Here is a 27952-nt window from a genome sequence, read left to right on the forward strand (position 1 = left end):
TTGAATCTTTACCTTTTTTAATCAAAAACATACTCTGTTACAGAATTTCAGGAAAGTTAGCTACAGTATATTATCCACAAACTAGGTCTAATGAAAAACATACAGGAAGCTACAAAGGAACTACTGGGAATTCTGTTGACCGCTTATCAAAAGGCAACGGCTGCAAAAAAGAAATGCTTAAAACTAGGTTTCTGAGCTCAAAAACCCCCTCACGGTGAGTTTCGGGTTATGGGTACACACAGCTCTCAATCCAGCTGAATCATAACTCTGTAGTGCTACCAAACCTCACCAAAAAGACAGAAAGGGGTACCGGAGCAGGAGAGCACCAGCTGGCGTTGGTGTGCAAGCCCTGCGAATTTGGGAGCGACGCACCACCCACGAGGTGCAGCAGCAGCCAACAGAGCCAAGCCTCTGGGACGCTGTCGGTGGTGATTCCGCTCTCACCAGGCCTCGCCAAGTGACACCTTCCACAGCAAAGTCGCTCTCGGGGACCTCAGCAGCCCCACGGGCAGCAGCTCCGGGTCAGCACGGTCACAGCCGTGGGATGAGTGCCAGAAACTCACAATCGAGGAGAGATTTGGGGTGATACAATGGAAGCGGGTGTTCAGTACCCAGCTCCTACAGGATGGTGGAGGAGTGCTTTCTGCCAGTTCAGTTTCCCTGTCTGGGGCCAAGGAGCTGCATCGGGGCAGGAGGGCCCAGCCCAGTGCTGGTGAAGAGCCCAGGCGCCTGCGACAGGCACCGGAGCAGCACCGGTGCTCAGCCAGGGAGGCGCGGCTGGGACCGGCGGGGGCCTCTCAAAGCCTGCCCTGACAGCCCTGAGCAGAGAGCACCGTGCGGCTCCAGAGCAGCCGCTCTGGTGTGCGCCTGGGCGGGCTGGGAGGCAGCAAAAAAGATTCCTCCGGTGAAGTCTGAATCCACTCGGAGGAGGAGCCCATCCGCTGTGTCCAACCGGTGCCATTAGGGACGGGACCGGCAGTCCCGGCCCGCTCCCTGGAGCAGGGAAAACACGAGCGGGACAGCCCCTTCCCAAGGCGCGGATTCCGTGGGGAGGAGCCCCGAGGTGTCTCCCAGGAGAGCACCCCGGGGTGTGGGCAGTGCCCCGAGGGTCCGGCAGCGCAGCCACGCCGCGGGGCTGGAGCAGGAACGCCGCGGTTCCCGGGCGGAGGGTGGGCGGCCCCTCCCGAGCCGTGGGCGCTCACAACGAGCGGGGAGGGCTCCGAGGGGCGGCTCAGGCTCCGGCTGCTGCTGCCCTGCCTGGTGACCGGGGACAGCGTGGTCACCGCAGGGCAGGCCCCCTCTCCGGAGAGCAGCCGCGTCCAGAGCTGCTCCTGAAATGTTTATCCCACGGCCAGCCCTACAGGGCCCCCAGCGCAGCACCCTCACCAAAACAATGGAAGGAATGGTCATGTCTCCTTCCAGGGGATTCCGGATGGAATTCAGTGCTTCCAAAGCATTCCAGCGGGAAGGTTTCCTCTCCTGCATCTCCAATGAGCTCACTGTGAATGCCCCTCGCTTTCCCTTTCCCAGCTAACAATGACGGGGATAAAGCCATCTAAACCTTCCGGGGCTAATCCCGGCTCGCCAGCGCACTGAGTGAAATCACAAAGAGTCCAGCACAAAGGGGTTTTTGAGGGTGAGGAAGGCGGGGGCAATTGCTCCATGGAAAGGACGGAGCGGAGCAGACACGGGAGCAGGGGGCGAGCAGCGGGTTGCAAGCTGAATAAACACTTGTTGGTTACCTGAATGTGAGCGATTCAGAGCTGAGGAGACACAGCGCTGGCGTCCCTGACATCCCTGCCTGCAGCGCACTCGGGGATGGATCATCACAGCTGCCAAGGAGCTGCAGCTCTTTTCCAGCTCCCAGACATAAATGCAAGCCTGTCAAAACCTCAATGTCTGCTGCTGCCGAGCGGGTTCCAGCCATTATGTGCTGCCTTTTATGCCTTGTCATAAAAGTACATAAGTTAATTTAACAGCATATTAAAAGCTAAGAATAAGATTGTCTCATTTTTCTTTAGCAGCTGCAATTGCATCCTTTTGGGAACTGCTTGGTGGAGAAGATGAATGCCTTCTCCTCTTTTACTGCCTCAGATTCCTCCTGATGTGCACACAGTGATTTCCTGTAATAAACTCATCAGATACCACTTTGTTGTTCCGTCCTGAACGTTCTGGGCCGTCCATGTACTCCACTGCAGGTGGAGACCTGCAAAGTATCTACAAAAAGATCTAGCCTCAGCGACTGAATCCTGCAACACGAGCAGGAGCAGCAACAGGCTGGACCAATCCCTCCCTGTTCGGTCCAAGCTCGGCACAACCAAAACATCAGCGCGGGGGGCAGGTTTCAGACCAGCACCCGTCCAGCTGAGCACCCTGCAGAGCTCCCAGGGCGAGCAGGGGACAAGCCCCAGCCCAGCCCAGCCCCTCCCAGCGCTGCCCCAGCCGGGCCAGCAGCCCCTGAGCGCTTGCGCGCCCCGAGCCCCGCGGCGCAGACACCCGGAGGGGAGCCTGGCAAGCAGGGAGTGCCCTCAGCTTTTGGTTTCTGGGTCAAATCAAACCGAGCTGCTGCTTAACGAGCTGCCCCGAGGATGTGTCAGAACCCTCCACTCAAAGGGTTCCTCAGGAACAGGGAGCAGCTCCTTGGATCGTTAGGGAGAGAGCAAAGCCAAACAGCTGCAGAGCTAAAGGCTGGGAGAAGAGCAAACACTGCCTTTCCCAAAGATCAGGAGGCTGCCACCTGAGGGGAAAGAAAAAACGATCTCATTAGAAGTCAGCCTGAGGAAGGCAACAGGGAAAATACCGAAAATGCTGGAAAACTGACCCATTGGTGGCCATGGCTCCACCCCCAGCACAGAGCAGTGCCCCTGGCTGCCTCCGCAGGAATTCCAGCGTGGGGAAAAAGCAGCACCTAAGCACTGCCACAGCCTTCTACAGGTTCCTGAAACCGTGCAAGGAACTCGGCAGAAAGCCCCCGAATGATCTCCCCAGGATTTCTGCTGCTGCTCAGCGCTCCAGCTGTGCTGCCAGCGCTCCAAGGGCCTCCTATGGAGGCACGACCTGAACTCGCACCGCAGCAGAAGGAATTCCTGCTCCCTCCTCACGCCCCGTCCCAACCCAGATCTCCTCAGGACACGCTTTTATGGAGGAGCAGTGAAAGCAAGAGAGGCTGGCCTTGTTTCCTGGCAGGTTTAAACCAACAGAAACTGCTGCCACAGTTGGCTGCTGCTGTCCTGGCTGAGGGAAGGGGTCCATCGCTCGGGATCGATGGCCTCAAGGTGCGGAATTACACATTAGGAGCACACCGCATTTTTATAAATGAGGGTTTCCATCCTTTTATTTGCACTACTATCTAGAGAGAAAGCATACATGTTGTACCTGCGGTACAGCCGATACGTGTGCATGTTCTTCTACTGCAAATTCTCTACACAAGGTCATTGCCCATTGATACGGTCACCGACGGCAGAGGGCTAAAGTAACCAGGAGGTATAAAAACAGGTTTGCCATCTTGCCCTGAGTGGAAATGGTGAACAGATACAAAAACCGAGCCCTAAACACCGATGGGTTACCATACATCGTTCCGTGGTATATGCAAGTAAAAAGAGCCATGCAAATTTATCTGTAACACCTGACAGGGTTTTTTTTCATTTTTGAGCAAAATCATAGAAGTCAGTAGTAATTATGAAAATACGTTCCTGCCATCAGGCACTCATGATGCAATTCCAGTGGCAGCTTTGCAGGATGGGTATTTCACGTTAAACCAAGCGCCAGCACTGAAAGCATCCGTTTCCTTTAGTGTTTTAAAACTCACGTGGCTATATAAATAAAAATCTAGGATATCTTTTTTTTTTAAAAACTAGTGAAGTTTTTGATCAATGCCAACAACGTATGTGTCATCCCCTCACTTTTTGGCAGCTGCTAGGCTTTAACCTGGAAAAATCATAACACGACCATCAACAAAATAAAGAAGTCTTCTGTTAACTACTGTTCCCTAAAGAGAATATCACAAATCAGTTGGAATTTTAAAGTCGCTACAAGGTAAATGTTTTTAACTACTAGAAGGAATTTTCAGATATAAATATATATATAATATATATTCTGCATACAAAAGGCTCCCGTGAGGCTGATCACCAAGATGCCACAATAGGGAAGGAGAGTTTCAAAGGGAACAAACCCAATACTGTTAAGTCTCTATAAAGCGTTTACCTTCCACTTTAAGCCCTGTATTATGACTACTGAGTTCTGAAAATAACTGAAATCCAAATTCTGCATGTTCAGATTCTTTCTGCTAAGAGCAAGGCGGCAAACACATTTTTAAAACCTGTTTTTAGAAGATTAAGCAGAACAAAAGTAAAATATATCTTCAGGTTATAAACAGAACCGTATTTTACAATCCAGCCTCCTCAGGACACCGGGCCCGCAGAGCAGCAGCAGGGTCTCAGTCCAGGGGCTGGGGGTCTGCGATGGGCATGGTGTGCAGCACTTCGTCCAGCAGCTGCAGGGCACGGTGCAAGTGGATTTCAATCCAGCACGGCGTCTCCTTGATGCTCTGCCTCGGGTAGTCGGGTCCCCAGCCCTTCACAAAACTCATCCTGAGAATGCACAGGCGGCGCAGGTCGTCCACGCCGATGCCGGCAGCCGCTGACAGACCTGCACGGGACAAGGGCCGGGTGAGCCAGCGAGCACCCGCTCCCCGTGGCTCCCGCTCGCCCGGCCAGCGCCAGCGAGCACCCGCTCCCCAGCAGCCCCATGGCTCCTGCTCGCCTCGCCCGGCCAGTGCCAGCCCGCACCCGCTCCCCGTGCCTCCCCCTGGCCCGGCCAGCGCCAGCCCGTGCGGCCACGTCCCTGCTGCAATGAGCGCAGCACTCAACCTGCGTGCCCTGCAACTTCCTCCCTTCCAGCATTCTGCAGCCTTGAAAGGGTGCTGAGATACAAAACTGTCTGTAGCCAGAACTGGGGAGTGGTTTGGGTTGGGAGGGACCTCAAAGCCCATCCAGTGCCAGCCCTGCCATGGGCAGGGACACCTTCCACTGTCCCAGGCTGTTCCAAGCCCCATCCAGCCTGGCCTTGGACACTGCCAGGGACCCAGGGGCAGCCACAGCTGCTCTGGGCACCCTGGGCCAGGGCCTGCCCACCCTCACAGACAGCAATTCCTTCCCAATATCCCACCTAGCCCTGCACAAAGCAGATGGGATGAAACCCAAATGCTTTACACGATACAATGCACGTAAACCACGCTGAGGAAATCCAGTCACAAAATGCTTATTTCTGAGGTTTACCAGATGTAAGAACCCAGACTGGGCACCTGCAGGAAGCAGGATTAACAAACAACACCACTCCCAGCTTATAGAACAGAGAGATAAATACAGCTGGCAAACCCCAAATCACAAGTATGGCTAAGATAAAAAGTGAAATATCTCCCTCAAAATGCCTTCAACAACTTGTAGGACAGCTGAAGAGAGGCACACAGCAACACAAGGAATCCCATGGCACACAAAGCAGCCTTGAGACATGTAAGCACTTACGCTTCTAAAAGTACTTTGGAACAATTTCAAGAGCCCAGAATTTAGGAACTAAGAAAACACCGGCCAATAATAATAATAATAGTAATAATAATAATAATAAAAATAATAATTAAAAAAGAGAGGGAGAAAAAAACCACCCTCGGTCTTCCTCAAGAATCTCAGTAGTAGGTGTTCCTACACCTAGTCAAGGACTCTGCTGCCCAGTAGTCCCCGTTGTTTAGAGTAACATTTTAAGAGCTCAGATACAACGATCATTTTCAAGCAGAGCTCTGAGCAGCCAGAAGTGCCTCTGTTCAGAGTACCAGAGTGCTGTTTGGCCTCGCACACACGAGCTTTCCGCCGCGCTGCAGGACCGTGAGCAGCCACCTCCACGGGCAGCGCTCCCCGGGGACTGCGGAGCGAGCCGGACGGGCCGAGGAGCAGCTGCCGGCCCGCGCTGCTGCGCCACGCCTGTCCGGCTGCAGGGGTCAGCCAGGGCTGCTGGCCACCCGTTCCAGCGGAGGCAGGAAGGAGGTCAGGCTGTGCTGTACTCACTGATGGCTGGGGCGATCCCCCCCACGGAGCCGGGCCCCGGGATGTTGCCGGCCACGGCGGCGGCCTGGGCGGCGGCGGCGGCCTGGGCGGTGGCCGCCTGCTGCTGCATCTGGCGGTGGCACTGGCGCAGGTCAAACACCTGTGGGACACCCACACAGCGAGCGGTTTGCAGCTGCCCGCACCAGCGAGAGATCAATCGCCCGGCCCCGTCCCCTGCGCGCCTCCGCTCCCCCCACGCGGCTCCCACCGCCCCGCCTGGGCAGGAGCAAACCTGCCCCGACCAGCTTCGTTTCTAGCAGAAATAATCCATTAAAGTGGATGCTTAGAGATTCTTCTCATGATGTTGCCACCCCTGGCAATGCCGAAACCTGCCTAAAGCAGCACCTCGTGTGGATCGCTGCCTGAAGGGTGCTACAGGCAGGTTAAATCCCTGCTTCTTTGTTAAATCCCAGGATTTCCAGAAAAATAGGCATATAAATAAAAAAAAAAAGCCAACAGGTCCCACTTTACTCCACTGAAGTATGATAGTCTATCTGAAAGAAATACCAATAACTGACAGGTCTGAGGTTGCAGGTTCCAGGCTGGTGGCGTTTTGTATCTTTGTGATCACTAAACTCTGTTTGCCACTAACACACGCACAGGAACTGTTCTCATATTGGAAAGCTCAAGCACAGAGGTCGCGGGGTTTCACCTTCATTTTCACCTTCACTGCACAACTGATAGCTAAAAAACAAACCACTGCAAACCTCAAGCAGTTTAATACAATATTGGCTTTTTACGAGTGTGGCTTGTCCTGCTTAAGTTCAAAGTCTGTCAGGGGCACGTCCAAGTGAGAACCTCCTCAAAATGATTGTTTCCATGCAGCTTTCTCTGACCTCTGGATCACTCCACGTTCATGACACTTCAACATACGCCTGAAACTTCTGCTGCATTTGTATTTACTTTCACAACTCTGCTTTTTTCGGAGAAAAGAAACACATAACCTACGCTAAAAGTTTTAGCTGCAGTTAATTTAAACCTGTTAGGCTAAAAACACAAAGAGCTGCTATCAACATTGTTTGTGATGGAGTACAAAATTTACTTTCATAGTACCCATATGACACCTTCGGTTTAGAGTAGTTTTCAGAAGTCATTTTTAAGTGACCTACAAAAGGAAATCGTTAGGGTTTTTGAAAGCAGAGTTCCATTTACTTCAGTGCCTCATAGCCTCTGTAACACTTCTGGAGCCAAACACACAGAGCTTCCCCCAGGATTTTCACCTGGGAGCAGCAGACCCACCTTGATATATGCACTTGGGTAGATCTTGTGAACAGCATCCCCCGGGGCACGCCCCGCCTCCCTGTCCAGGTAGTAGCTCTGCACGAAGACGGCGTGGTCGCTCAGGCACCGCACCCACACGTCGCCCTCGCCCTTGCACTCCAGCTGCACCCCTTTGCCTATGTGCAACCTGGGGAGGGAACAGAGCCACGGCTGTGTGCGCTGCGAGGCAGCCACCACAGCTCCCCAGCACCCGGGCACCTGGCCCGTACTCCATTCGCACAGGGGTTTGAAACCGCCGCTGTTACCTGGGGCGTGAGTCAGTATCCAGATGCACAGACCTGTGAAGCACAAACCCACCTGTGCCACTGCGTAAAGGTTTATGGGGAGCACAGGAGGCAGGAGCAGCGACACCTGATTAGCTACCCCCGCACCCAGCACAGAGCTGGGACACAAAACGCGCTCACTCCGACCCAAGCATCAAGCCCCACGAGTACTTTTTCACAGAGAGTCACTCGGGAGCATCCACAAAGCCACATTCTAGCGCAGAACCGTGTGCTTGTTTGGACAACACCACGGCGAGCTGACACTTTGATTGTCACAGTGTGACATTTCTGGAGACGTGGAATCATTTTCTTCCGTCTCCTTTCGAAGACAGGTGGAAAAAAGAAAAGCTGCAAGATTGCTTCAGTTCTGTGTGTTTCCACTTCAAAGGGAAGCACAGGCATGGCGAGAAGGAACGAAAACTCAACAGCTCTCTCCCAGCCTTCCCTTGCTCCTCTGACAAATCCGTGTACTGCAGCCACTCTCACATCCACACTGTGGTGTGGAGAGCCAATACTCAGCCTGCATACATAATGGCACGAGTTGCTAATTTTGTCCCCGCGGCACAGCCCCGGAGAGCAAAGAAAAGCAACTGCTACCAAGCCCGGCAGGGCTTTGTGACAGAGCTCAGCTCTGAACGCACCGCAGGAGCGGCCCGGAAAGATACACCCCGAGATAATGCCACTGGAACAAACAGATCCTGCTTGGCATTTCCAAAGGGAGGCAACACACGGAACACAACATATTGTCAAGTTCCACAGGCAGCCTGGGGATACCTTGCTCTCTCGATGGCTTCTGTTCTGTGCACGTTGGACAGCTGGCCCAGGCAGAACCGGTCTCCTCCAGAAGGATCCACATACCCATCCACAGTGACAATGGGACAGCTGGAAGGGACCTTAAACGTCTCCCCGACTTGCACGTCCATTTCAAAGTACGCAATGGAACACCAGTACTCTGGAGCTGAATAACAGATACAATTAGCTGCCTGAAAGCCACAAAAAACCTGTAAAACCATTCCAGACAATCAATTCTGCAACTGCATTTGTCATGCAGAGGAGAGTGCGCGCTCACACAAGCATGTTCTGATAGACAAAGATGTGTCTGCTAGTCCAGAAAAGTACAACATGCTACAGCAAACATGGGCTTGTGTTCATTCAAGCACAGGCCAGTGCTTGAGGTTTTTGTACTTCAGATCTTTCGGGTTTGTGTACAGTTTATAATTCCAGTCAGATTTCATAAGCCATCTGCATTCCTACAATTCACGGTCCCAGCTTCAGCACACACAAGTAAAACACGTACGCCTATGCACGGCTAGGCTGGCACAAACTAACTCTGGAGCAGATCTGGCTGGAGATATCAGGGTAACCCTTCCTAGGTGAAGGCAGCTCTCTCCACCCTCCCTGCAGAGAAAACTGGGTTTGGAAAGCAGGACACCGGGGAGAAGAACATCAAAGATCTCACAGCGATCTTGTCTGTGCACAGAGTCAGGGGCAGCATAGAACAGGGCTGTTAACTGAGGGAGCAGAACAAAATGGCATGGTCTGAAAGCAAGGAGGCCCTGTTAACATCTCTTACGTACTTGAAGAAGAAAAACTGGCTACAAAGGAAAGATGGCAACTGCAACAATCTAGCTTGTGAGGAAAGAGGACCCTGACTCTCCCTAAAGCATTCCAGCGAAACCCAAACACCCACATGGGCAGTGAAACCTGACAGAGCACACCGGGTGATTTCGTACGCGAGTGCCAGTTGTTTCTGTGCCACCTGGGAGCAGCTGGGCTGTCAAACCTCCTGGCTGTTGTGTGCTACAGTTCCTATCTTTAGACACCTCAAAGCCTGAAGTCGCCACAAGCTCCAGTCACTGTGGGTTCTGGGGAGTTCAGAACCTTTGCTGCCTGCAAGGAGCCATTTCCACAAGAGGAGAATGCAGCTGGGCCTTGCTGGCTGGGGAGCACAAAACGAATCATGGGATCCCAGAACGGTTCGGGTTGGAAGGGACCTTAGAGCTCATCTCATTCCAAACCCTGCCATGGGCAGAGACACCTTCCACTATCCCAGGCTGCTCCAGCCTGGCCTTGGACACTGCCAAGGATCCAGGGGCAGCCACAGCTGCTCTGGGCACCCTGGGCCAGGGCCTGCCCACCCTCACAGACAGCAATTCCTTCCCAATATCCCATCCAGCCCTGCCCTCTGTGAAGCCATTCTCCCTTGTCCTGGCACTCCACCAGCCCTACAGCTCACTCAGAGAGGGAGCAGCAGAACAGGACAGGACCCAAATACAACACCCTGGTAAGCCAAGGGGAAGAAGGGCTTTCCCCCTCACTCAGTCCAAACAGCAGCATCCGGCAGCACACCTGCTTGCCTTAGGAAACTGTTCTGATTTCAGTAGAAAAGAATAAACCCAGATGACTCCTTTCAGGTTTTTTATCCTCAAATAAATACTCCCATCTGCGAGGACTCAATGGGATGAAATCAACAAAGTGAAAGAGATACTAAACAATGTGAAATAAAATTCAGCTACGTTAAGTCCACCCAGCAGTTACCAACGATTTCATTCCTGACACCGCTGTAGTAACCGGACAAAAAACAAACAAGTTTAACATTCAGGCTTTTCAACTATGTAGCTCTGCAGGGAACAGTGTTACTGCTGTCAAAAACAAAATATCACCTTGCACCTGCACAGAGAGAGCTGCTACTGCGGGACCGGACCATCTCAGCTCCCTGAACTGCGACAGCACTGGAGACTCCTGCACAGCTTCCACGCAAAGCTCCAGAGCAGAACTCCAGCTCCACAACGCCGGGAAGGACAGGGCCTCCTCTTCAAGGTGTCTGGCTGTGCTCACTGGCTGCTAGGCTATGGCTGCTAGAGGGGTTTGGCACGGCCTCAGCTCCACCGTGTCCTAGGCAGGCAAGAAGCGCCGCTGCGGGCAGCGCGCAGAGCCGAGGATGGAGCCACCCACCCCCGGGCAGACACCAGCACAGGGCTGCTTCCAGGGCTGCAGTGCCTGACCTGGGCATCTGAACTAAACTCAGCTCACAGCTCGTGTCCCTGCTCCCACAGAGATACCCAAATTCAAAACAGGGTTTATCACAACAAGGTTGCTCTCCTCCTCACGGTATCAGCATGCACCTCCCACAAGGCTGCGTTCCACGTTAGGTTTTACTCACCAGGATGATTTGATATAGGAGGCTGGAATGCAAGTTCATTGTGAACTGGCCCTTTAAAAGAAAACACACAGTTTGTTTTACATGAGCAAAAACAAGGTTTTCTTTCCTAAACTGCTTTCCTGCGAGACCACCCTCCGTTAGCTTCATCAATCACAAAACATGTTGTCCAGCATGCTGTGGACTGGATCATCAGAAACAAGCACTGAAGATGGAAAAAAGCCCCGGAGAACATGTTTTCTGAAGAACAATAAACTGAATACGATCTTGGAACCAGATTATTCTCCCCCCTTGATGAACTGGGTCCCCCAGAGGCAGCAGAGAACAGGGAGGAAAGACTCAAACATAGGATTATAAGTAACAGCAGCTTTTGCAACAAGATGTCAGAGCAGGCACAGTGTGGGGAGGTGTCAAAACACGCGGCCCCCTCAAGCGACAAATGGCAGCAGCCAAGAAAAGCTCAATGTGGCATCACCAGCCACTCACAAATATTAATTCTGGAAAGACACATGCACTGAAAAGCATTTATAGCATATCTACAGCACCACTAGTGCTTTTTACATCCTGCTATTCCCGACAAATAACACAACAAATGAAGTGGGATCCTAACAGAATGAAGGAATGAATCTTAATAACTGTGTCTAAATTACAGTTTTATTGACAGAGACAGGCTGAAAAGTCATTCTAAGGTTAATTCACAGTATATTCCCCCCTCCACTAGCAACACCTGCTGCATACAGCTGATCTATATTAGAATACATATTATATATTCTAATATAGAATATATATTATATATTCTAAGATAGGGAACATTCTAATAAAAACTCGATTAGAAAATAAAGAACTGTTCTAGCTTTTTGCTACAAAATTTAGAAATCTTTTATTTGTGTGGGTGCTGTTTTTTCCACTACACTCTTATAATGCATTTACTGTGCTACATCCCTACAACAGAAGCTTGCCCACTTTTTTTTCCCCATCCCATCTCCTGTACAATAAAATAATAGATTGTTGTCCTATTTCACAGCTGAAAAAGATTTTCAAGTTTGTGTACTAACGCACTCATGAATTGACAACAATTTACTGCACAAGGTTTCACCAAGTTCTTTTAAACTGTCAAGTGCACACGGACACACATCTTCCAAAGCTTAGCATGACTTCAAAGCCTTGAAAAAGTAAAAACGGGCAAGAATTTCCAACTTTCGAAAGAAAAGAGCACCCAAACACCAGATTGTGAATCAGCTTCCTTTAGCACGGGAAATGCTTAGTGCAAGGCTGCCAAGCCTCAGAGGAGAGGCTCAGCAAGCAGACGCTGTTTTGCCAGGTGTGGCTGGACGTGCACCACACGTCCCTGCAGCCGCCCGAGCCTCTGACGGCTGCTGCTCCAGCAGAGGAGAGCCCTCACTGAGCTGCCAGAGCAGAGCAGCCCCCGGTGCTCCACAGGCAGCAGCGGGGACGTGCGTGGGGGTGAGAGCGAGCGCAGCCGAGCCCCCTCGCCGGGAAGGGCGCTGCGGAGCCTGCTTACAGTAGTGCCCGGGGTGCATGGGCGGGTGGTGCTGCAGGTGGCCGTTCTGGTGGTGCGGGATGGTGGGCGTGTAGGCGGCCGTCCGGCTCCCGGTCCAGGTGGTGGTACTGTCTGCAAAGACAAACGGGACACCGGTTCCTATGCAGCTCTCCCGCATCTCCCTTCTAGTCCTCTATTGCTCCTGAACATTTGGAAACTGGATTGAGGAGGCTAGGAAGAGCGCACAGGTGTAAATACTCACTGTGGTGGTAAGTGGCTGGCTGAGCTGTGAACCCATTCTGCTGAGTTCCTGGCTGAGGCCCTGACGCAATCTGTAAGAGTCCATCACTATGGCTACCTGTCAATATACTGGTAGGTTGACCTGGTAAAAGAACACACTACCTATTCATGAACGTTCCAAAATTTTGATTAAGAAGAGCTCAGCACTACTGGGTAGGAAAACACAACCCACTAAGGGCACTGCAATACACAGTTCCCACAAGTTTGGTTTCAGTACTTTTTTCCACCCGCCAGAGTGTCGTAGGAAACTTGAGGCAAAATGCTCTGCATCAGGTAATTTTGACTCTGACACCCTTAACACTTCAGGAACTAGAGTATGCAGAGAACTCTCTTTATCAACCACATTTTTGTTCTGGTCACATCTCCTTTTTCAGCTTGAAAGGCAAGAAGAAGAGATGTCACAACTTCTACTGGGTAACATGGCTGGAATAGGTTTGGTGTGAATCCAAACAGGCCAACAGCAGGTCCAGTGAACTGCTTGCTTTCACCGTGTTGTAACTACTGTTCCTAAGGAGGACACTCACTTAAATTTACATTCCTCCAAAACATTCTGAACAGTATTTTATTTTTATAAACACTGCTTCAATAGAGCTGCACACAACACTGGACTCAGGAAGCCCCTGTTTTGTTTTGTTTTTCTCCCAAACAAATACTTCAAGAATTATCTAAGATTAAAACTACAGATGTTTCAGAACAGGTTAACAGAATTTGACTTTGAAAGGCTTCAGCTCAGCCATTAACTCTAAACTGATCAACAGTTTCACAATTACACTTGCACTCTCAAACTGGTGTGGCTAGCAGAATTTAACACATTGAGAACATCCATAAACATAAAAATGAGCTTTTTTTTCATCTCCGCTTGCCTCCAACAACTATAGCACCGGTGAGAAAAGGTTACTGACTATGAACTCTGGTGCAAAGGCAGTACAATTAACTACCTATACCCTTTCTATCTCTGCTGGAGACAGAAAGACACTGTGTTCCAGCTTGGCCACACTATTACTAGTTTTAGCCAAAAAGTTGTCAGCTAAAATTAACGAACATTATCAAAACACCGTGCGGCCATAATTCAAATGTATTAATGAAAACCAACGATATTCACCCATCTTTTATGTGCAACCCCTCCAAACACCGTGGTTTCCCTGCACGTGGGCTGCAGGACGCTCTCAGTGCTTTGCTACCCTGCTGAACGAAAGGGTGGCTCTGGTGCCGGGACACCAAACTCTTACACTTGTACCAGACACACAGAAAAGTAACAAAAACTTCCAGGCAGCACTCCAACAGACTTAGGAAAATATTAACTAGGGCTGTCATTCTGGTAGCACAGCGAACCGTTATAAAAATAGTGCAGTTAAAACTGGAAGCATAAAGAATTGCCTGAAAATCTCTTGGTACCGCCACCTTACAGTATATACATTTGTTGTCCTGCTTGCTGCTGCAATACAACAATAAAATTCTCCCATTTCAACAGCGATTACCAAACAATAACCGTAATGTTGTGTTAGCAGTCAGTTGCTCTAGCACTGTGACACCGAGTCTTTGGCACAGACAGAACCGTGCTCTAACACTCGCGCAGCGCCGGTCTCAGTGACAAAAACGGTCACCAGGACACAGCGCTGCAGTGATGCTCCCAATTAACACCTTAAGTTAACGCTCAGGAGGCCGCCTGGCTCATCACCACCACGCTCCTATCAGTGCAGTGCAGCACAGCTCCAGCGCCAGACCCGCCCTGGCAGAGAGCAGCGGCTACGTCCCCGTCGAGCAGCCCCGATGATCTTACTTGTGGAAGCCACGGGAATGTTGGGGAAGTTGGTGGTGCTGGTGGTGCTGGCCTCGGTGGGGGCCAGCATGGCCGGGGTGCTGTAGGGCTCCGTGGAGGCCCGGTTGCTGGGCGGGTGCTGGATGGTCTGCACCGAGTGGCCCTCGGCCGACGACAGCGACGGCTGCCCCTCGTAGTCGTGGACGTACTCGTCCTTCACCAGCATGCTGGAGGGAGCTGCGGGGACACCACGGGTTACACAGGGACGGGTTACACACAGCAAGCGCTGCCATCAGCGTGCTGGGGGCAGGATTGAAACTACACAAACGCTGCTGAAGCGCTCCTCCAAGCTACAAACAAACGGCGCGGGTCAGCAGCAGGAAACTTGGAGGCGTAACTGGGCGGAAAAGCGAGCTGCTTATTGCGCTTGATGCTATTGAATGAGCAGTTGAGCCCCACAGCAGCAGGCTGCAACAGCGTTTTGCTCCCCGGTCCATCACTGGGTGATTGGACACGGCTAATACAAGGGAAAACCACGTTTTGTTCAAGCAGCTGAATGTATGCGAAGGCAGCAGCTAACCAACCAGTTTCTACAAGCAGAACACACGCAGAGCTCCCATGAAAAACACAGATTTGTGAGCACGGCACATAAACTTCATGCATCCCTGGAGTAATTTTAAGCAGCTCCCATTCAAACTGACTAGGAACATCAAATCCACATTCCCACAGAAAACTACTCTATGTTCAGCAGCGTAGCCAGTAATTCAGACTATTCCACGCACAGTGCTGGGGAATTACCGCTGCCACTACAACAATTTATTTCTATGTATGCCATTAGGCATGTTCAAGTAAAACTCCTGCATTACATTATCTCCCGTGCTCGTTTTTAAAGCAGCCTGAAATATGTTAAAATTTGTTTCCTGCTGCAAGACCAGGAGCAGGACAAGGAAACGTTTGTGATGTATTGGACTGCTGGCATCAAACTACGACATAATTTCATTAAAGAATGAAAAATCAGCTTTGATTCTGTACAGAAGGACCACTTTCCAGAAGACACAGGTGACAATGCCAATGAGCAGAGATGAGCACACAGGTTAAAGCTTGTGAAGTTACGTTTGTTGCGATGTTTGGGGGGGTGGGTTTAGTTCATTTTTGCTTGGATACTTCTAATAATGTGCTAAAATCACTGGATTACACAAACTTCTTTCTCTGTGAATTTCCTCTGGAAGGACAATAAATTCAGTTTTGAAATAAAGCGGTTACCAGCTGTACAATCTCAGATTCCTGAAATAATGTTCATGAGAGATTTCATGTCCAATCTCTCTCAAGTTTCAGGGAAAGCAAGAATATCAGACTCCTTCATCCAACTGCGTATTAATTACAGAATTTTTACTATTTTCTTCTTCTCCTACTTATTCAACCACATTTAGTGTTCCCAGTTCAATTAATTAGCATACCATACAGGTGCACACAGTTTTGGGTGTCTCTTTTATCAATTAGCAGCACTGAACCGTGAGGTTTTTTGGTTTTCTTTTCTTTTCTGTTGGGTTTCGTACATAGCAAGAAGCAATGAAAACAGGATGTAGCGACAAGCTTGGCTGAAGCCTGTGCTTCAGGAATTTATCCACTGCCTCTGATATGGTACTTGGCTGGTTTTTCGAAGCCAGAGACACAAATGCATCTCCCTCTGCTCTTTACACGCCCTCCCAGAGAGGCAGAGGAATAACCTGTGCCTGCACTGAAGGGTTTGACGCAGCTCGAGCCCGCAGAAATGCAGCAGCAAACAGAACTACTCACCAGAACTCTGTAGTGTCAGTCCTGAGAGATCTTTAAAGAGAAGAAAGAGAAAAGGGGGGTGCAGAGGGATATATTCAGAGATCTTAAAACATGTTTAAACATTTATAAGCCTTTAAAAATCAGCACTGCATTCTCTGCTTATTAGACCCCTTGCACCACAACACAAGGCTCACTGCACAACAACTGCAGGAACTGTGTACAAAGCCAACAGGAAGGCCCAAACGAAAGCCACAAACTTTCCTTTCACATCTGGAATAAAGGTATAAAAGAATAATTCCACTAAGAAGACAGATAAGAGCATTTGCAGCCTAATTTACAACGAGATCACTAAAAGTTAATGTTTCTAACTCAGGCCTGTATTTTCTACACTCAGAAACGTTTCACATTCCATTCCCACCATTCCATTTTAATTCAAGAGTCTACTTACCGATGCCAGGCGATACTACACGCTCATAATGGTAAGGATTTACACAGACACTGTCACATTTTAAGTCAAAAGCATACTGACAATATTTAACATGCTTGAGTTCATTTTTATGAAGATCAGGCCATCTCCACAGACGGGCGTAAATCACATGAGGGAATCCCTTGCGACCGGCCACCTAAAAAGTCAGACACAAAAGTTGATTGGGAAAGTAGCAAGGCACTGCATTTCACACAGTGAGAAGCAAAAAAGGAAGGGGGCAAACACCACCACACCCTCTCTCCAGCATCAAAATGTACGTAAAAAAAAAGGTGGTGTATAGTTTACCCAAGTTCTGTGCCCAACAGAAAGAAGTTTCTGTTAGGGTTTTGCCACAGTTAAGTCAACACCGTGATTCTTAAGTAAAAAATACCGGACACAAAATGGCAGAAGCAGAACTTGTGCTCAGGGTCCTAAGTATGGTCACCCTCCCCACCATGGATGTGCAGGAGCTTTGCCCCAGAAGAAGAGGAACGAGGCGCTAAGCTACGCTGTAGGGAATTGACAAGCAGAAGAATGCCAATCCATTATACCGGGAAAAAAAATGTAAAAAACCTGCTTCTAGGGTAGACAGAGAGCTATCCAGCAAACATGCCATCTGCCTGGAACAAGGAGATCACAGCCCAAGCCAGGTACTGAGCTCTGACGGTGTACGGCTAGTGCACGTCCCCAGTGCAGACTCCTTGGAATGCCTCAGCAAGGGATCACAGGTCCTCCCCGCACTGCTGACCAACACAGAGCTAACAGAAGCTTGTAGGGAAACACGGCACGAGCAGCCGGAGCCTGCTTTTCACTGCCACACACACACTCGCTTGGAACGGCCGAGCCTTCGCCTCCTGCTCCTTTCGCAAAGAACAGCAACTCCTGCAGCAGCCCGGAGCTCCAGCCCCCAAACACACCGACAGCCAGGGGCAGGGGCTGCGAGAGCACAGCGACCCTTCCTCACCACCCTAGCAGCCTGTGTCCCTCCCTTCTGCTGCAGCTGCACTAGGAGCAAAACTGTGATTTGCACTGGTACTAACCTGAAGCCTCCCATCCAGCGTTCTCTGTATTGTAACACACTTGCTAGGATGAGCTCCATTTGTGGTTATAGCCGTAATCAAAGAATCCAATTCATCTTTTTTCTCCTTTAGCTTTTTAACTAAACTTTCAATTGCGCGTTTTGCAAAAGTTTCACTCTCTCCACCTTGTCGATGGCACATCAAGCTGTGAACAATGCTCAGACAAGCATCATTACTTGTTGGCGTGTTAGTAATAGACATATTGTCCATTTGTCACAGCTTTTTCTTTCAGATCAAATGTCAGTTTTGGGGGCTGTTATGATTTTCAAGCTGATGAACAAGAGATGATCCAAGTTAAGTGTTAGATGTACTGTCTCTTGGTAAAACCTAGGAGGAAAAAATATCTACATTAGAATTGTTTTTAACAAATCGCAGATCGTGTTTCTAAGGAAGTCTGTGGCTTTTTTCTTCTTTTATTTTCAAGCTAAGTGCAGGATATTAAAAGCACATGAAAAAACTGCATTGCTTGTCCCATGATAGCTAAAACATGCCTAAGAGGCTGCTTGCACAGTTTTAGATGTAAGATTTATTCTCCCCCTAGTAACAATATTTAAATAAAGGTTACAGTTTATATGCATGTACACGTAGTATGTGCATATAGAAAGGCAGGGATTCTTACATGGAAAAGGAGAACAGTGACAGTGATTTCCTATGTTTTATACCAGCAGGATGAAACCGAGTGAAAATACTGGCTGGGAATCAAGGGGCACTGATTTAAACAAAACCTGAGTAGTGAGGAAGCATGAGTGCACACCAGAATCATGTACCATCTTTATTCAACAACACTCCTCAAAGTTCAGCTGTGCTCTGACCTCAGACTAACCCTATTTCTCTCTGCTAACCAGGAAGGCACAAGTTGTACCTGCCCATTCTCTCAATACACATTTACGTAAATTAGAACCGTGTCTATCTTTAGATATGAAAACCCCAACATTTGTCCCTGTTTGCATCCAGCTTTTTCTGCATGAAGACAAACCAACCCCAGCCACTCAGGAGAAGCCCTCCCAGCCTGTCTCAAGCAGAGCTGTGTCAATGACACCAAAGTGGTATCAGGAGAGCCCCTGCAGCCCTGGCCTCAGGCTCTGCTCTCGAGAGGCCCGCAGCGGTTCCTGGCCACGGACCGCTCCAGCCAGCCGGCCTCGTCCTCCTGGAGCTTCTCTCAGCCACAGATCAGGAGAGCTGGCCCGACCCTCCCGCCTCTCAGTGAGCTCATCACTACGCTTTAACTCGTTTTGCCCAGGAACACAGAGCAGCAGGTTTGTGCAGTCACAGAGAAAGAGGCTGGTGTTGCCAAAAAGCTGCTCTGGTTCCTCTGGCAGCTCTGGCTTCATGTAATCACCAACGGAGACATTTCTGCAGGGTCTGACTGCCTTAAAACACTGGCAACAAATACACAGAGGTGATTTTACTACGTTTTCTGAGTAAGCTTAAAATACAAGCCTTTCTGAAAACTACCACGTCATTCTCAACCATGTAAATGAAATATATCTGATTTCAAAAGTTCAGGGAAAAAAAAGCCTGTCACATTATCTGAGGAGGAACACATCCAGTGGAGGACCTGTTACGGCACTGGAATTTTCCATGTTATTAGAGGCACTGAAGTAGCAGCTATTTATTGGAAACAAATGTGTCACACAAAAATAAGAGCGGGATGTTAATTTAGAAAGTTATGGCATCACACAGTGTGAACGCACGGCTTCCCTCCCTGTAAAATGAATGCTGCTAGGCAAATCCAGCACAAATTTAAACAAAACAAACTCTTCCTTATTTGATTATTTTCTACAATTTTAACTTGAATACCTCACACTTTGGTATACTTGAAAAAATACATGCTGCAAATCCCTCCCCCTCCCTCCCATTTTTGAGCCTTTTCTTCTTTTGTAAGGATGCTTCTGCACCTAATTCCTCCCAAAGGAAAACAATTACCTCTACATTTGAGTGGGATCACAGGTTTTACCTAGCTATTAAAATTTCTCCCTCAATACTGGGGTTTTTTGTGCTTCAATTCTATAAGCCCCTTTCAAAAGTCAAGCTTAACCTGCCAATCATTCTCTATGGCAACTCACACTAATCTGTAAAAGCCTGCCAGCTAAAACAGAATAGAACATCATTTTCCTTAAATACAAAACAGCATCCCAGATAGATATGCATAAGTAATCACAATAAATGCCCTGATAAAGCTATTAGCTAAAAGAGCTTTAAATAAAGAGATTATTTAAATTAGACACGCAGCTTTATCTCCTACAACCCTAAAACCATGAATGAGAATTTTGTTTGCTGACTTTCAGAAGATTCAGATCAAGCAAATAAAACCTTATTTAAGTGGAATGATCCTCAGAAATGTTGAGTCACCCCTCAGCTGCCACTGTGCTCAACAGGAGCTTCTGACTGCTCAGCACTTCTGAAAGCCGGGCCACTTGTTCAGGGTTTTGGGTGCTGCTGCACGCTGCTGCTGCTGCGTGACCGCACGGCAATTCAGGAGTCCCCTCGACAGGAATGCTGTCAGTCCCGGAGCCCTGCAAAGAGGGGTGAGGGCAGTGGGCATCAGTACCGAGAAACGCTGCGGCACATTTCTCCAGAAGCACCAGAACCATCAGTGTATTTTACAGGCAAGCCAAGTTTTCACATTCTGCAAATTTAGTTTCTCGCAAAATAGCTCGAGGAGCCCATCTTTAACTCAGTCACACATTCGAGAGGTGCCTTAGCACCTTCTTACGCGGTTCCCTCCCAGCGTGCAAACAGCACCGAGCGGCACTCCCCGGGCCCACGGCACTCCCCGGGCCGGGCACTTCGACGCGGCAGCCCGGGCAGGCAGCAGCCCGGGCACGGTGGGCAGGATGCAGCCCGGGCACGGTGGGCAGGATGCAGCCCGGGCACGGTGGGCAGGAGGCAGCCCGGGCACGGTGGGCAGGCAGCAGCCCCGGCAGGCGGCAGCCCGGCCACGGTGGGCAGGATGCAGCCCGGCACGGTGGGCAGGATGCAGCCCGGCACGGTGGGCAGGATGCAGCCCGGGCACGGTGGGCAGGATGCAGCCCGGCACGGTGGGCAGGATGCAGCCCGGCACGGTGGGCAGGTGGCAGCCCAGCACGGTGGGCAGGAGGCAGCCCAGCACGGTGGGCAGGATGCAGCCCGGGCACGGTGGGCAGGATGCAGCCCGGCACGGTGGGCAGGATGCAGCCCGGGCACGGTGGGCAGGATGCCGCCCGGGCACGGTGGGCAGGATGCAGCCCGGGCACGGTGGGCAGGATGCAGCCCGGCACGGTGGGCAGGAGGCAGCCCGGGCACGGTGGGCAGGAGGCAGCCCGGGCACGGTGGGCAGGAGGCAGCCCGGCACGGTGGGCAGGCAGCAGCCCGGGCACGGTGGGCAGGATGCAGCCCGGGCACAGCGGGCCGGGTGCTCCGCACCACAGCAGCGCTTCCGAGGGCGCTGAACGCCTGCCCCGTGTGGGCCGGGAGCCTCAGAGCCAGCCCCGCGCACAGCGAGCCCACACTGCGGCTCCAGCCTGGAGGCACGGAACAGCACAGCGGCGAGCGCAGGCAGCAGAGATCGCAGCTCCTTCTAGGCAGGAACTTCGCGGACACAGAAAGAGTGAGAGAGCGCCCTGGGGGAAAGGGGCAGAAGGAGGAGACAGGGAACATGAGAAGAGCAGCAGCAGGAGAGAGCACAGGCTCCAGCCTCAGCCATCGCAGAACAAAAAGGTGTTTCTCTCCCTTCTGCTCCAGTGAGATGCGAGCAGGACGCACTAAAAAAGCAGAGACGAGCTAATGTAAAACACTTCCAAGTTGCAAAGTTACAGAGAAGCACCTGGTTATATTCAGACTCAATGGTTTCAAAGGTCTTTTCCAACCCTAACAAGTCTATGATTCCATGCTACATAAAGTAATTGACTTCATTAACTAAGAATTAACGAGTATATATATCACAGAACAAGCAGAGAACAACTGGTGTTCCAGGTAACCTAAGCATCAGAACCAGAACAAGAACCTCCAAGGGGGATATAAATCTGAAAGACAAAAGAAGTTTAGATTGGCAGGTAATTAAAATCGCCTTTGACGATCTGCAGCAAACTTCTATCTCAGAGAACCCATAGCCGGCTGCTAACTAAAACTGCTCCTTCCAGACAGATGCAGACAGGAACAAACACCATTACTCCTGCACACACTCCGCTCCCCCACGGCTGCAGAGAGATGTGTCTCTTCAGCCCAGGCAATAAAACGCAAAACACGAAGCAGCTGTCTAAAACTGAAAATACAGCACTGGTGCCACACGCCTCGTTTTAATGCCTGTGGATAATCCTGCCAGAAATGGTTACCTGAACAATACAAATTATAAAAAGGCAAGCTTCTCTAGCAGCATTGCTGCCCTACAGAACCAAAATCAAATCCAGCGTTGACTTACCCAGGTGGGAGAAGGAGCTCTACTGAGCTGCCAGGGTACTGCCCTCACTCTACTTATACTTGTCTTAGGGGCAGGAATGCAAAACAAGCCCCACACTGACCCAGACTGTCCCAGTGTTTTTGGATCAGCTGGGACACTCTCTCTCCAAACAGTGATTATCTTACTGGTGTGACCAGATAACAGAGACAAGGTTTCACACTCAGCATCTTCTGCACAAGCTCCAGGAGGGCATTCCCTTCTGGGGATGCAAGGTGTTCCTGATCAACTGGAAAACACCAGGCAATGTACAAAACGCAGATAAAGGGATAAACAACGCATTTATGGAACAGAAATTCAGTATTCCATCTTGTGTACCCGCATCTCCCCAGCTGCACCAGCAAGACAGTATTATAGGCTAGCACAGCCTAAGAACGAGCACTTTTACGTGCCAAAAAAACACGGGTAAGAAAAACACAGCTTCCAAACATTCACAGCAACTCTTCAGGCAGCAAATTAAGCATTTAAGAGATAAGATCACTTGGACGGCCTCACTTGAGGCCCACGAGTTGCTGAGGTACTTTTCAGTTCAACATTCCTCTACAAAACAACAGGCAGACACACAGACAGAGGCAGACACACACAGACATAGCCTGAAGAAGGTACAGGGGTTTTAGAAAGAGATAAAAGTTTTTCTGATTTTCATGGTTAGAAAAAAAACCCACACAGATTTCATTTCCTTGCTTTTATGAAGATGTTACCACAGCTGTGCAGAAGCTCCTCTGAGGCGTAAGGGCAAGGGCTGCTAAAATTCCCCAAAACCTTACTAAACCCCTGTCAAAGTGCTCTGGTCATTCAGGCATGCAAATCTTAAAACTTAGCTGAAAACTCCCTTTGTCCAAACAAGTCCCATTTTCAATACTGCGATCTGGTTGAGATTTGTTCTGAAGTTTCAAATCCAGATCCTTAAAAAAATCTCACATCCTTCTCTGCACGTTGAAAGCAACCTTAAATGAATACTTTTCACATGCAGAAGTGGTTTATCTTCCCCCTCGCCTCCCACAAAAGCCACACTTCGCAATTTGGGGAGAACCATCAACCCCAAGCAAGAAAACAACAGCCAGACCAGGTAGTTATGGATGGAGCTGGAAGTCAGGGACATAACCCACAGGAATATGATCCAGGCAATCAGCAGTCCCACAGCAAGAGGGCTAATCCAGGCCCGGCACTGACACCACACACAGCCCTGTTCAATCGCAGCTGCGCGGGGATCGGGTTCACCGAGAAACTCAGTCTAAAAATGTGACAGTCCAAATGCCACTGGATAATTACTTTAAGGTACAGGCAGAAGGCCAACACCCCCTCCATGTCACTGTGCTAGCACATGGATGTTACTCCTTCACTTCCTACAGCAAACTAGGTATTTTCCAAACATGAGACCACTTGAGACTCGAGGGAGACTTCGCTGTTTACATGGAAAATTATGTGAGAAGGACTGTGACCAGGAGGGATCACTAACTCTTTGTCTGTAGGAACTAAGATGCTGAGTGCTGTGCTTAAGGGAAAAAAAAAAAAAAAAAGTTAAAATATATAGTGCAGCCTTGGCACAACTGGAAAAATAGTTCCTGCAGGTGCCAGGGCTGCAGTGGCCCTCTGGAAAGCTTGTGATGGAGAAAGGGCAGCAGTCCTGCAGGGCAGCTCAGAAGAGAAGTTCCAGATACACACACGGTGCTGCAGGTCCAGGGTGCTGGTGTGGAAGGCTGACAAACTCAACAGGGGAATGCACAGCACACACTGACACACTGGAGAGAGGAATCCAAGACGGATTTGTGACTGCACGCACACAGTACACCCTTGTGATGGAAATCCAATCAGTCTGTGAAGTCAAAATCAAAGAAAAAAGGGTTTTGCACATGCTACTGTGGCATGCTTGGGGCTCAGGAAGCCTTTAAGCAGCAAAGCAGAGAGCAAATTGCCATCTTTTGGCCCAAGCTGCTCAGAAGACAGCCTTGTGTCACCTCAGAGCACTTCAAATGATCATCAGCACACGGTCCTCGTGGGTCCCTTCCAACTGAGCTGCTCTACTTCCAACCACGCGGCTTTCCAGCAGCAGTTATGCAAAGATGCTCTCTGACACAACGTAAACACACAGCCTGAGCACTTCTAGTTGCCGTAAATCTGCGTAAGGGCTGATGCCACACGCAGGGATGACGAACGCAAGGCAAGCCCGTGCGCCCAGTGGCACCCACCGGGTACAACGCTGCGCTCGTGCCCACGCTGTAAACCCTGACGTGACCTGGCCATCGTCCACCAGCACCGCACTGCAAAGGGCCTAAGGCAGGCAGCAAATCTGCGGGCGGAGTATCCCTCACGATGAGCCATGCTACCACCGTGATCGCCAAAAAAACAACCTCCAAGCAAAAAAAGGGAATAAAGTGGTGGATATGGTAACAGAGTAACACAGCCAGACCAAGTGGTGCCACACGATGCCGACGGGAAGGATGAACAGGATGCAGTTCTGGGCACTCAGACACCCGGGGGAGGAGGGAAACGAATTAATGCAAAACACACCTGAAAGAACAAAACTGTATTGCCAAGCTGCAACTATGAAGGCAGTTTTTGAGAAAATGTATTCAAGAAAAAACAAGAATTGCTTGGTTAAAGCTGCCACTGATGCTGTGGGAGCGTGAGTTATGAGTAACAGCCACCCCAGACAGATTTCCAGCATTTTGATACCAGGCAGTAACGCGACACTAACGAACTGGCTAATTAGAATAGCGTGCAAATTGACATCTTGCTAGAACATTTCACACCAATAAAGGACAAGAAAGGCTCCTGCATCAGCTGCTGCCTCCAAAATTAGACGAACACCAAGATGTCAGAAAAGCAGCGTACACGTTTGATGGCTTTTAACCACCAAAACATTACTACAGAGTTCTGCTGTTTAATAATGCAAGGACAGAAGTTTTATGATAAACACGATGAAGGAAAATCCATAAACCAATAAAACAAAATGCAGCCCGTGATTTGATGAAGATATGAATAAGTGATTAAACTGCAGATACTTTCCAGCACATTAGACTATTATCTCCTTGCCCGACGGGTGAACAGCAACAGTGTTTGTAGACATGAGAACAATTAGCGTTAAAGAGCAAGAGCAGGAGCGCTGGGAAGGCTCCACACTCCCACTGCTCCGTGCAGTATGAGCTAACATTCCCCAGAACACTATTTTCGTGCGTGTATCTGAATCATCAGTATCAATTCTCCTCATCTCACTGGCAGTAGCTACCGAAATTTAAGACACCTGGCAGCATAAAAGGAAACGGAGAAGAGCTTTAAGAAAACTCTAAGTGGCAGCAGTTTTGTGTTAACGTGAATTCACGTTTGCGAAGGAGGAGCAGCCACTCCTCTGTGGCTGATGTGGTGTGGCTGCCCAGGAGCAGCTCTGAGCACGGTTACCCCTGTCAGCTCCCACCTGTGTGCTCCAGCTCCCTCCAGAAGCAATTCCCGAGTGCCACAGACCGACGCTGCGAGGGGAGCAACCCTTTCTGCTGCGCACGGTGACGGGGTTCTAACTCCTGTGCGAGGAACCCACACCCAAACCCCACCTTCCTTTGGGTGCACGGGGGCAGGACACGAGGGAAAAGGTAACGCTGCTCTAATGGTGTGGCTACGCACACGTGTTTTAAACCCCAGGAAGTTTAGTTTTACAGGTTTCTTCCCTGATTCTAATGTTTATTTTTTGACAAAGCACACAGCTGGAAAACAACTCCTCTTTTCAATACAGGCTTCTGTATGGTCAGAGAAGGAAGACCTGCACACCGCAGCACATGAACTCCTCTGCCACTCAGACCCAGACACCTCACCCCGTGTCCCACGCAGCGAGAGGCTGCCCCCTCCTCATCCCAGCACCGGGGCGTGCGGGAGACAGAAGCCTGGGAGAGACCACGCTCCGGGAGCAGAAGGCGGTGGAATTCCTCGTCTGGAACGGCAGAGCAAACCCGATCGCGGAGGATCCTGCACGACCCCATCCTCTCGCGGGAGGCTTCTGTCAAGCAGCAATTTGTCAAACCCTCGAACGCAGAGGAAGGGCTTGTGGCTACAGCAAGCAGCTAAAGGAAGAGTGAAGCCTTGCCCGCGCAGGAGCGGTGTGATTTCTCACCGCTCTGTCAGCTCGGTACCCCAGCAATAGGTGCGTTAGATAACATCTGCTCTTCATCCTGATCTGCACGGGGATAATGTTCTCTGCGCTCGTTAGAGCTTAAAAAAAAATCACCTCTGGGCAAAGCAAGCGTGGAAAATTCCAGCCCCAACCAGAAGTACAGTTTTTCACTAGGTTGACAACAGAAACAGAGCCCTAAAATCCCAGCAGGACCTTAACAGGCAGCTCCTCACCAGGATCTGCTCACAGCACCTTTGTTCTCACCAAATCAGTTGATTCCTCTCAAAGCTCACATTCCCATTGTGCCAGCCCAGCCTGAATGCATTATGTAAAGAGCTATCTACTCAAAAACGGAATTCTAATCAGTGTCAGGCACTCGGTGCTTCTCCCTGGGCCTCAGCTCTTTGAAATAAAGTTCCTGAATCAATATTAAACATGCGTGCTTATGCAACAAGCAGATCCGGAGAGGCTGATGAATGCAAAGCGAGCAGGAACTCCTCGCAGTCACAGGGTGAGGGGAGAGCCAGAAGGACGAGCTGCTGCTTTATGATGCCGCTGGAGCAGGAGAGCACGTCCAGCTGACAGGGCCGTGCAGCTGCTCGGGGTCCTCGCAGGGGGCTGCCCGCACCGCTGAAGGCAGAACCCACAGCACAGGAGCCCCACGGCTTAACAGGGCACGGGGGAGCCCTGAACTCGCTCCTGCCCGCCGGCAGCGGCACGGCACTCCAGACCGAGATAAGCTGGGAAGCGGTGGTGGAAGACCACGATCCTCCCTCGGTGTCTGAGAACACTCGGTGTGCAGCACCTCAGTTTGGGCTCTAATGACACACCTAACCCGCGGCTGGATTACCCCGTAAATCAAACACCCAGCCCTGGCGAAACCTCTGAGGCTCAACTGCACGAGTCACCAACCTCCCCCAAAGTCACACCCGCAGGGACGGGCACGGGAGGGAGCGCAGCAGAGAGGGAATAATCTGTAATTAACACCCCTTTGTGCAGCCCCACGCCTGGAAACCCGCTAGCAGCACCGTTCTCTGTATTCCAAATGAGATGGCAGATTCCAGAGGACTAAAGAGCCCCCACAAAGCCACCGGGGGGGCTTTTCCAGCATGCGGGACATGGGACAGCGGGGAAAAGCGGCCGGGGACAGGAAGGCTGCCCAGCGTTCAAAACATCAAACTAACAAGTTTAGTAGTGGGAGGGGGGGGTTCCTGTTTTTTTCTCGCCGAGGAAAAGCGACGAAGTGGGAAGGGGACAGAGAGGAGGTGAGGAAGGGGACGGGAGGGAGGTGGGGATGAGACCGGGGGCGGGGGGCATAGAAGAGGGGGAGTGGGGAGGGACCCCGGGAAGGAGGGGAAGGGACGGGGGGAGGAGTCCGGAAAGGGGCCGGGGAAGAAGCCCGGGAAGGTGTGGAAGTGACCGGGAAAAAGGCCGGGAAGGGGCGGGGGAAGGAGCCCGGGAGGGGATCCCAGCGCGGCGGGCGGGCGGGAGCCGGGAGCGGATGTTACCTGGGCCGCCGTCCGGGCGCGGCCCGAGGCCGCCGTGAGGGGCGGCGGCGGCGGGGGAAGGCCCGGGCCTCCGCCCCCCTCCCCTCGGCGCGGCGGGGCGGGGCGGGGCGGCGCTCGCAGGGGCCGGGGGCAGCGGCCGCCCGCTGCCGGCCGCCCCCGCCGCCTCCTGCCCGCGGGTGGCCGCCGCTCGCCGCTCGTTTGTTGTCGTTGTCGCTGTCGCGGCCGCC

General features: G+C 50.9%; 1 protein-coding gene across 3 annotated transcripts; it reads right to left on the reverse strand.

The window, feature by feature from the left end:
* SMAD4 (SMAD family member 4) lies at positions 1-27807 on the reverse strand. 3 transcript variants are annotated; one of them, XM_048290830.1, is made up of 13 exons: positions 27726-27788; positions 19994-20196; positions 17642-18007; positions 16584-16758; positions 16157-16186; positions 14381-14596; positions 12563-12682; positions 12322-12432; positions 10803-10853; positions 8414-8597; positions 7335-7503; positions 6057-6195; positions 1-4647 (listed from the first exon to the last, which is right to left on the reverse strand). In XM_048290830.1, exons 3-13 carry the CDS (start codon positions 17888-17890, stop codon positions 4436-4438), a joined length of 1656 nt encoding a protein of 551 aa, XP_048146787.1. In that variant the 5' UTR covers positions 17891-18007; positions 19994-20196; positions 27726-27788; the 3' UTR covers positions 1-4435. The 3 variants fall into 3 exon arrangements, with proteins under 3 accessions (XP_048146787.1, XP_048146788.1, XP_048146789.1); XM_048290831.1 differs by lacking the exon at positions 19994-20196 and having other exon boundaries at positions 27726-27807; XM_048290832.1 differs by lacking the exon at positions 12563-12682 and having other exon boundaries at positions 27726-27786.
* Positions 27808-27952: the final 145 nt, after the last annotated feature.

This window comes from Corvus hawaiiensis, chromosome Z, assembly GCF_020740725.1.
Source record: "Corvus hawaiiensis isolate bCorHaw1 chromosome Z, bCorHaw1.pri.cur, whole genome shotgun sequence".
In the NCBI taxonomy this organism is placed as follows: Eukaryota; Metazoa; Chordata; class Aves; order Passeriformes; family Corvidae; genus Corvus; species Corvus hawaiiensis.

Coding starts and splice junctions, on each gene's coding strand:
- SMAD4 (XM_048290831.1), bottom strand. CDS start 17,890: ATGGACAATATGTCTATTACTAACACGCCAACAAGTAATGATGCTTGT. Junction 16,187..16,583: donor TGTAGTATCGCCTGGCATCG/GTAAGTAGACTC, acceptor TTCTCTTTAAAG/ATCTCTCAGGACTGACACTA. Junction 14,597..16,156: donor ACTGACACTACAGAGTTCTG/GTGAGTAGTTCT, acceptor GTGTCCCCGCAG/CTCCCTCCAGCATGCTGGTG.